Source organism: Capricornis sumatraensis, chromosome 17 (assembly GCF_032405125.1).
Source record: "Capricornis sumatraensis isolate serow.1 chromosome 17, serow.2, whole genome shotgun sequence".
NCBI lineage: Eukaryota > Metazoa > Chordata > Mammalia > Artiodactyla > Bovidae > Capricornis > Capricornis sumatraensis.
This window is the reverse complement of record NC_091085.1, coordinates 74,806,238-74,815,864: the sequence shown is the minus strand read 5'-3', so window position 1 is coordinate 74,815,864 and position 9,627 is coordinate 74,806,238. Positions and strand designations below refer to the sequence as shown.

The 9,627-nt window shown below is 47.4% G+C and overlaps 1 protein-coding gene across 5 annotated transcripts; it reads right to left on the bottom strand.

The window, feature by feature from the left end:
- Positions 1-234: 234 nt before the first annotated feature.
- HSCB (HscB mitochondrial iron-sulfur cluster cochaperone) lies at positions 235-9,627 on the bottom strand. Of its 5 annotated transcripts, XM_068990124.1 has the most exons (6): positions 9,381-9,627; positions 7,252-7,348; positions 6,654-6,743; positions 5,941-6,085; positions 1,730-1,777; positions 235-326 (listed from the first exon to the last, which is right to left on the bottom strand). In XM_068990124.1, exons 1-6 carry the CDS (start codon positions 9,614-9,616, stop codon positions 235-237), a joined length of 708 nt encoding a protein of 235 aa, XP_068846225.1. In that variant the 5' UTR covers positions 9,617-9,627. The 5 variants fall into 5 exon arrangements, with proteins under 5 accessions (XP_068846225.1, XP_068846229.1, XP_068846226.1 ...); XM_068990125.1 differs by lacking the exon at positions 5,941-6,085 and having other exon boundaries at positions 236-326; XM_068990126.1 differs by lacking the exon at positions 5,941-6,085 and having other exon boundaries at positions 298-326; positions 6,649-6,743.

The following is a 9,627-nucleotide window of genomic DNA, read 5'->3' as shown; positions in this document are numbered from 1 at the left end:
CACCAGCCTAGCTGGGGGACATGGGATATCAAGTACCCCATGAAGAGCCAACCACTCAAACCCTGGCTAGGCTGTGCTTCCGCTGACATGACAAACTCTGCCGCCCGCTAGTGCCTGAGCCACAGGTTAGTTAAGATGGTCAAAGTGGTTGAAGCACCTCTGTTCTCAGTCAGCAGAGGCCAGAAGAGAAATCAGTAAGAACTTTATTTTTTAAAACTGTAAAACTAGCAACCATTAGAGGGGAATCTTCTTTAACTTAATCTTTTCTTCAACGTTTGAAAAGTATCTCATCTTTGTTAAGAGTTCCTTGGCTTTTTCAAAATTGTCTGAAATAAAGAGAAAGATTAATGTGAGAGGCTTCATTTCAAGCACGAATAAAGTCACTCTACCACCCAAGGCAGCTGGATCAAAGCTGAGGGCTGGGCTCTGGAAGGTTGATCAGTTACTCAGTAGATCTGAGAGAGGGAGATGTTTTAACACCTGGATTGCTCTCGGGGACAGAGGACTTACAACCCAAGGGAGCAAAAGCATCCTTGTTCACAGGACTCAGACTTTAAATGAGAAGCTGATTCTTTTTCAGGATGATACCCAGTATAACTAAGTTGGTTTTTTTTTTTAAATTAAATTTTGGCTGTGCTGGTCTTTGTTGCTGCATGGGCCTTACTTTAGTTGTGGCGAGTGGGGGCTACTCTCTAGCTGTGTTGCTCGACCATCTCATTGCTGTGGCTCCTCCTGTTGCGGAGCAGGGGCTCTAGGGCATAGGCTCAGTAGCTGTGGTGCATGGATGCTCCGTGGCCTGTGGGATCTTCCTGGACCAGGGATCGAACCTGTGTCCCCTGCATTGGCAGGCAGATTCTTTGCCACTGGGCCACCAGGGAAGTTCCTAAGTTGTGTTTCAGAAGTCCTCCCCCCGTCATATATGTTGGTCGAAGCCTGATAAGGAATGTGGAAGCACCTGGTGCAGGGAGAGAAGGATGGAGTGGACCACCAGGCCGCCACATTCAGGACCGCAGTCTTGGTTCCAGACTGCTTCTACTTTCCAGGTCCTGCTCTACAACAGCTGTCATCATACTGGATGGACTCATCTCTGGGACTTTGGATTCTGAGAGGTGGCCCTTATTCCTTAGAATAACCTCCTTTTGTCTGGGTTAGTATGAGATGCTTTCTCCTTCCCGCAGTGGAATGATCCCTAGGCCAAAGGTCTATTATTGTCTTATTTAAGGGGTGGCACAAGACAGGGATGGAGGGAATGGGCTGTTCTTGCTTAAAAATAGCTAGAAACAGATCTAGTCTCTTCAGCCTGAGAGCCAGGAGCAGTGAGGACTCCATATTTACAATTTAGCACAGTTGGGCCATGGGCTTCTCCTTCTGGGCTCTGCAGAAGACAGGGCTTTGCCAAATGTTGACTGTGCAGCCTTGCCCTCAGGTCAGTCTGGGTTGGCTTCAGCCCACATTCCTCACCTTATCTTCTCCTACTTGCCAAAGGGGAACGGGAGCATTTTCTCTCATCTAATCTTCAGTGGACATTTACTGGCTTGGCACACACCTGGATTCTCTAGCAAGACTGTGAATCCTTGAAGGCAGAAATGTAGGCTCATCTCTATTCTATTGCTCCCCACATACCTGTCATAGGATGGGCATATAATAGCTACTTATTGAACGCATGGTTATACCTCAGTGCTTAGAATTTCTTTCCATATTTAAGAAAGTCATGAAATGAAGGGAGTACCTCTTTCAAAAGCTCTGCTCACATCGTCAGTCAGTTCTTTCTGTTTAGCTGAAAAAGAAAACCAAGATATTAATTTTTCTAGAAGACAACCCTCTGTCATCTTGTGAATACAGCACAGCAGGGAGCTTGGATTCAAGGGTGAGGCCTCATGACCTCTGTCTCTACATGTTCACAGTGGCAGCTCCTGTTTCGTGCAGCTCTGGCTGACCCTAATCACACTGTTTTCCTACCCATGCAAGGTCTGAGGGGCAATCACCAAAGTTCATAAAATGGCTACAGAAGAATTAAAAAAGAAAAAAGGACAAGGAATTATCTTATCTCCACCAAGCACTCTGAGTTTTCCAGGTTTCAGCTAGGAGAAAAATCAACAAGCTGGGGCAAGGTGTTATAGAATCAGGCAACCACTAGCAAATCATACAGCCTCTCCTTCCCAGGTAGCGCTGGTGGTAACTCTCCTGCCAATGCAGGAGATGTAAGAGACACGGGTTCAATTCCTGGGTCGGGAAGATCCCCTGGAGAGGGAAATGGCAACCCACGCCAGTATTCTTGCCTGGAGAATCCCATGGACAGAGGAGCCTTGTGGGCAATGGTTCATGGGGTCGCAGACAGTTGGACACTGAAGTGACTTAGCACTTAGAATGTACCTGAAGAGAGAAGATGCCAGATGAAGTAAAGGAGCAGCTCTCTCACGCTTGCATTGTTTCCTCATTAGGAAATGAGGAATTTTATAAGTGCATTTCCCAGATACAGACAGTATTAATCATTTATGGGGGTACTTGCTTTCAAAGCACTTTTAAATATATTATATCCCCATCATAGGCAATGACAGGTATTGAGAAAATGTATTGTGGTTACAGAACTGGAGAGTTGAAGAGCTCAGAACAGACCCCAAGTCACCTGACTCCTAGTTCAGTGGCTAGAAACTCACGTTTCTGGTAGCAACATGGTGTCGACAAAAAAGAACACTGGATTAGGAGTCTGGAGGCTCTGAAGTCCTGACCCGCAAACCATCTAGCTCATGCCCTTGAACATTCACTTTAACTGGGCCTTAGCAGGTAAGGGAGGAAATTTAGGAATTACTCTAAATGAAGGTCAGTGACCTGCTTAAAGCCAGACATTAACTATGGAGCTAAAATAACCCCCACCACTGACTAAGCAACTTATCATGAGCCAGGCTCTCTATCAAGTGTTTTACACACTTTGTTGTCCAGTTGCTAAGTTGTGTCTGACTCTGCGACCTTATGGACTGCAGCATGCCAAGCTTCCGTGTCCTTCACTATCTCTTGGAGTTTGCTCAAATTCATGTCCAATGAGTCGGTGATGCCATCAAACCATCTTATCCTCTGTTGCCCCGTTCTCCTCCTGCCCTCAATCCTTCCCAGCATCAGGGTGTTTTTAACTACTTATTTAATCCTTGCAACAATGGGTACTAATATTGTCTCCATTTTACAGATGAGGAAACTGAGGCTCAGAGGGGGTGAAGGCACTTTGCTCAAGGTCACATGAAAAGTCAGTGGCAGTGTTGGGACTGAACCCAAGTCCACCTCACCCAGAGCTTCATGATCTGCCAGCCAAAGCTTTGCAGCTGGGCCTTCTGACTACAAATGCCGAGGTTCTCTTTCTCCAGCCCCACACAGCTCTAGTGCTGATATAGCCCCGCTGGACTGCTCCCCCACCAAACTTCTATTTTACTGCTTTTAACTTGTTCTTTGTTCACTCACTTGATAAATATTGATTGAGTCCTCATTACACTCCAAGTACTGTTACGTGTGCTGAGGATGTGAGTGAAGCAAAAAGCAGACACAATTCCTGCTTCCGCAGAACTTCTGGTCTAATGGGGAAGGCTGATGTGGGGCCAATAATCTCACATAGAACAATAAGGTTATAACTATTATTAGTCCTACAAAATAGGGGTACTCTTGGCTAAAAGACATAGACAGAGGACCTCTGAGGACTTCCTGAGGAAGTGGGGACTGCCCCCAGATCTGAAGGAGGAAGAGTTAATAGATGGGGTGGAAGAGAAGGGGATTTTGGGCAGGAGCAACGGTACCTATAAATGCCCTGGGCAGGAAGGTGCAAAGTACAGATGAAGAACTGGAAGCAGCCTGCATGGCTGGAATGGAAGGAGCAAACAGGAGGAAGCAGAGGCCCAGTTATCCAGGTCTCTTTAACCTGAAAGTGATGGGGAACCAAGGGAGCCACTTCCAAGTTTTTAAGCAAGGCCAAGGGTGCTATGATTAGATTTGGGTTTCAGAAAGATAACACATGTGATAGTGTAGGAATATATCAGATTGAAGGTAGAGATGGACTGGTCTGTAGATACTCCAGTCGTCCAGGTGGGAGAGAATAGCAGCTTGGGACGGGGTGGTGGCAGTGAAAATGGATGGATGGATTTGAGACACAGTAAGAAAGTCAGTTTTTCAAGACTTGGTGATCGACTGTCTATGGCGGGAAGGGGGAGTAAGTTGTCAAGAATGCCTACTCAGTGTTTTGGACTTGAGCAACTGCAGAGCGTCATCCACTTAGAAAGGGAATATCTCCAGAGGAATAGGTTGGTTTTGGGGGATGGAGGATGGACACTCATGGCTTCCGTGTGGGACACACTGAATTGGAATATAAAATCTCCTTGAAGGCCCAGGTCATGTCCTTCTGTTCACTGCTGGGTTCTCAGTGTCCTGCACAGTGCCTGATACATAGTAGGCACACCATAAACATTTGTGAAAGTTTGTACATGCATACAATCTGAGTGAGGAACCTGGAGCCTTTTCTACTTGGCATGGTTAATTTTATGTGCCAACTTGTTTAGGCTGCAGTGCCCAGTTGTCTGGTCAAACACTAGCCTAGATGCTGCTGTGGAGGTTTTCTGTAGACGTGATTAACATTTACAGTCAGCTGACCTTAAGGAGACTATCTTTAATAACACAGGTGGGCCTCATCTAATCAGTCGGAGACAGTAAGCAAAAGCTGAGTTTTCCTGAAGAGGGAATTTTCCCTCATGACTAGCATAGAAGTTCTGCCTGAGTTTCCAGCCTGCTGGTCTATCTGACACAGTTTGCATTTGCTAGCTCCTACAATCACATGAGCCGTTACACACACACACACACACACACACACACACACACACACACACACACACACACACACACTCTATTGATTCTGTTTCTCTGGAGAACCCTGACTGACACTCTATGGAATAAAGTGAAAGTAAAGCAATATGGGATCATAAGAGCAAGGTTTCATTCTTTGCTCTGCTATATCTGCTGAGTGACTTTGGGTATTCCCATGGACTTCTGAGGCCTGTTTTTCTTGGCAGAGATAAGAATATCATCCAAATGATGTCATGGGTGGGAAAGAGCACTGTGGTCTACAAAGCACTATCACATTCTTAGTTTAAGCCGGCTTTCCAGAGAATTAGAGATTTTGCAGGTCTAACAAAATGGGTTTCAGTATGATCAAGAAAAAAAAAATTCCCTGAATCACTACGAAGACCAATGTGTCCTCTTTATATCTATTTTCCACTTAACTTCTACATATACAGGGATTTCCCTGGTGGTCCAGTGGTTAAGAATCTGCCTTTGGGCTTCCCTGGTGGCTCAGATGGTAAAATATATGCCTGTAATGTGGGAGACCTGGGTTCTATCCCTGAACAGGGAAGCTCCTCTGGAGGAGGAAATGGTATTAGTATTTCCTGGTATTCTTGCCTGGAAAATCCCGTGGATGGAGGAGCCTGGTGGGCTATACAGTCCATCGGGTCGCAAAGAGTTGGACACAACTGAGTGACTTAGACTCTGCTGCTGCTACTGCTAAGTTGCTTCAGTCGTGTCCAACTCTGTGCGACCCCACAGACGGCAGCCCACCAGGCTCCCCTGTCCCTGGGATTCTCCAGGCAAGAACACTGGAGTGGGTTGCCATTGCCTTCGCCAATGCGTGAAAGTGAAGTCACTCAGTCGTGTCCGACTCTTAGCGACCCCATGGACTGCAACCCAGCAGGCTCCCCTGTCCCTGGGATTCTCCAGGTAAGAACACTAGAGTGGGTTGCCATTGCCTTCTCCAATGCATGAAAGTGAAAAGTGAAAGTGAAGTTGCTCAGTCGTGTCTGACTCCTAGTGACCCCATGGACTGCAGCCTACCAGGCTAATCCGTCCGTGGGATTTTCTTACGTGTACTCAAAATAGCAATATAATATATTTGGTACTATTTTCATCTTTTACCTCTGACAATAGATTCAATCTCTTTCATGGCAGTTTCATCTTGAGCTTCTGCAAGTTTTTCATTGATTTCCATTATTTCTGTGAGGAATTGACTATCCATCTCATAGTCTGTCCCTTCAGGAATCTCTATTCCACAGAGCTTTAGCTATTGGGGCATAAAGCAGGGAAAATTAAGTTTAATTCAAGAAATTATAGCTAGAGTCATAAATCCTACTCACCATAAATCCTTCTCACCCTTTAGAACAAAATGTCACTCACACAGAAAACTTTAAGCGTCCCAGTGATGAAACTGGGACTGAGACAGGAGTATTGGAACTCTCCTAACTGGAACTATGTGACCCTAGGGGAATCATTCTTCCACTGGGGAGGTTGAACCATGTATCTGTAAAGATTCTATTAAATCCTAAAACTCTAAGATGCTCACTTCTCTACTAGCAACAAAACAAAACAAAAATTACTCTTTCCTAAAAGCCAGTAGTACCGTCTAATTCTTTAAATTTATAGCAAATGGTTAAAAAAAAAAAGGCAACTGGGCAAGTAAAGTTTATAGAGATACTCAGAAAACTACATGCATGAAGCATTTTTGAGGTTAATTATGGGTCCCTAGACTAGCTAAGATCTTAAGCACTCTTCTGTTGAATACAGGGGAACAGCTGTCCCCCAGAGCAATGGGATCAGGCAGTCAGGATAGAAGGGTTGGAAAATCACCTTACAAGGTATAGTCCCCTGCTCAGGGGGGCCAGAAGGGTCTTATAGGCCTCATTGACAAGGGTCGAATGCTTCTCTGAGAAGTCCTTTTCATTCTGTAAGTGGAAATGAAGATAGTCATATTGCCATGCAAATCAGCCATCTTACATTTACAAACTGTTTCATAAAACACTGATGGGCAGGCACATAAGGAAGGAGAACTGGTGTGGGATAAGCTGTTTTAATTTTCAGACGATGGGTTTTAATTCTGCTAGGAAGTAAGGTAAAAGCTCTGAGTGTGGGACTGATCCAGGGCCTGGTTGGTTGTAATCAGGCTGCCCCAGGGCAAAGCTGGTTGTCCAGTTTTGTCCCTGGTAATCGGTAATCTCATAAACACAGGCCACTGCACCCAGGGTGCATATGTGTTTGGATATGATTGTGCTATGTCTGTTGTGCTAAGTCGCTTCAGTCATGTCCAACTCTTTACGACCCTATGGACTGTTGCTCACCAGGCTCCTCTGTCCCTGGGATTTTCTAGGGAAGAATACTGGAGTGGGTTGCCATGACCTCCTAGAGGGGAGCTTCCTCATCCAGGGAATGATTAGGGATGGCCAATAGGCTTACCTGAGACCTCTGGCTGAAGAAATCTGGGTGGACAAGGCGCTGTAGTTGCTGGTATCTATGCTGGAGCTTCACAGTGTCAACTCTGAAGGAGCGGTTGCTGGAAGGAAATCAGGAGATGAAACTCATGCATCAGATATTTATAGATCTGTATACCACGGGCCTGGTTCCTCTTTTTAGGGGGGACACAACAAACACGTAGACAAGAGCTATTCCAGAAAGTGGTAGGTACTGTAAAGGAAAACAGAATAGGGTCAGAGAATGGTAGACGTAGTGGACAAAGAGATGACATTTGAGCTGAGACCTAAATGATGATGAGGAGTAATCAGAGATCAGAGGAAAGACACATTCAGCCACAGGGAACACGCAGAGACCTTGAAGTTAGAACAAGATTGGCATGCTTGAACAACTTACAGGGTAGTGTCACTGCGACCCTTCATACGTGCTCAGTGACTGGTGGGGCCAGAGCCCAGAGTTAAGGGGCATTCCAGAATCACACTCTATTTTTCTAAGGCCCAGGTCCCTTCATATCTGCCTCTTACTTTATTTTAAACAAATCCCCTTCGCTTTTTATTCCCAGAGCCTGCACTATCTCTTTAGCTTTGCCCAAATTTGTCACCTCTCCAAACTCCTCGACCTTCCTCGGTAAACAGGAAAAACACTTATTTCTCAGACCCTCCAGTTCTCACTTTTCCCTTAGATTCTGCCCACAGCCTTAAGTTTTTCCATGCTCTTACTCTCGTATTTTGGATACCACTTCTGTACTTCTTTCTTAAAAATCTCAAGCCAACTTTAAACATTCTGAACGTCAAGCTTCTATGCTCCAAAGTGAAAGTGAAAGTTGCTTTGCTGCTGCTGCTGCTAAGTCTCTACATTCGTGTCCGACTCTGTGCGACCCCATACGACGGCAGCCCACCAGGCTCCCCCTTCCTTGGGATTCTCCAGGCAAGAACACTGGAGTGGGTTGCCCCTGCTTTCTCCAATGCATGAAAGTGAAAAGTGAAAGTGAAGTCGCTCAGTCGTGTCCGACTCTTAGCGACCCCAAGGACTGCAGCCCACCAGGCTCCTCCGTCTATGGATTTTCCAGGCAAGAGTGCTGGAGTGGGGTGGGGTGCCATTGCCTTCTCCGGAAAGTCGCTCAGTCGTGTCCAACTATTGCGACCCCATGGACTACACAGTCTATGGCATTCTCTAGGCCAGAATACTGGAGTGAGTAGCTTTTCCCTTCCCCAGGGGATCTTCCTAGCCCAAGGATCCAACTCAGGTCTCCCGCATTGCAGGAAGATTCTTTACCAGCTGAGCCACAAGGGAAGCCTGTAATTAATGGATCTTCCCAAACCAGGGGTAGAACCTAGGTCTTCTGTATTGCAGGCGGATTCTTTACCAGCTGAGCCACCAGGGAAACCCAAGTATACCGGAGTGGGTAGCTTATCCCATCTCCAGCAGATCTTTTCGACCCAGGAATCGAACCGGAGTCTCCTGAATTGCAGGCAGATTCTTTACGCTGAGCTATCGCTATCAGGGAAGCCGTGAAGTGAAATGAAGTAAAGTGAACTCGCTCAGTCGTGTCCGACTCTTTGCGACCCTGTAGACTGTAGCCCACCAGGCTCCTCTGTCCATGGGATTTTCCAGGCAAGAGTGCTGGAGTGGATTCTCCAGGCAAGAATACTGGAGTGAGTTGCCATTTCCTTCTCCAGCGGATCTTCCTGACCCAGGGATCGAACCCAAGTATCCTGCATTGCAGGCAGACGCTTTACCCTCTGAGCCACCAGGGAAGCCCCAGGGCCGCGCAAGTACCCTCGCCTCAAAGCCCCGCCTCTCAACTTGGCCTTCTCTCAGAACCCACCCCTCCATGGCTGCCTTCAAACTTCAGTTTCCCCTAACCACTCCCCGCCTATCTACTCCAAGACTCACTCTCGTCTTCACCCCCTTAAAGCGTCCTCGCTCAGGCCAGCCCCTTAATTTCCTCCCCAGCCACATCCCACGCACCCTTCTCGACCAGGCTCCACCCCCAGCCCGGTCCTCCAGGGCTCCGCCAACCAGTGTGACTGGTCCAGCCTTCCTCCTCCCCTAGCCCGACCCGCCCTCCACTCTCGCACGTCCCGACGCGTTTCAGGAAACGGCCTCCATACCAGTCCATGAGGCTGAAGTAATCTCGAGTCGGGTCAGGTGGCTGCAGCGCGCGGCACTGAGGGCAGAAGAACCGGTCCCCCCGCGATGGGCCCCCTGCGCCGCCACAGTTCCAACATCGTGGGGAGCTGCTTCCTGCCAGGGACGCAGCATTGCAGTTTAGCAGTCTTCTCCCGAGCACCCCTGTCGGCCACCACCCCGACGGCCGGAGGAAGGTCCCGGTCCTTCCGCCCCACATCGGGCCGGCGG

What these genes read in the sequence shown, in the direction of transcription:
- HSCB (XM_068990124.1), bottom strand. Translation starts at nt 9,616, where the DNA reads ATGTGGGGCGGAAGGACCGGGACCTTCCTCCGGCCGTCGGGGTGGTGG. An exon ending in TCTTCAGCCAGAGGTCTCAG is followed by an intron (nt 6,744 to 7,251) that starts GTAAGCCTATTG and finishes TTCCACTTACAG; the next exon opens with AATGAAAAGGACTTCTCAGA. An exon ending in GAGCAGAGCTTTTGAAAGAG is followed by an intron (nt 327 to 1,729) that starts GTACTCCCTTCA and finishes TCTTTATTTCAG; the next exon opens with ACAATTTTGAAAAAGCCAAG.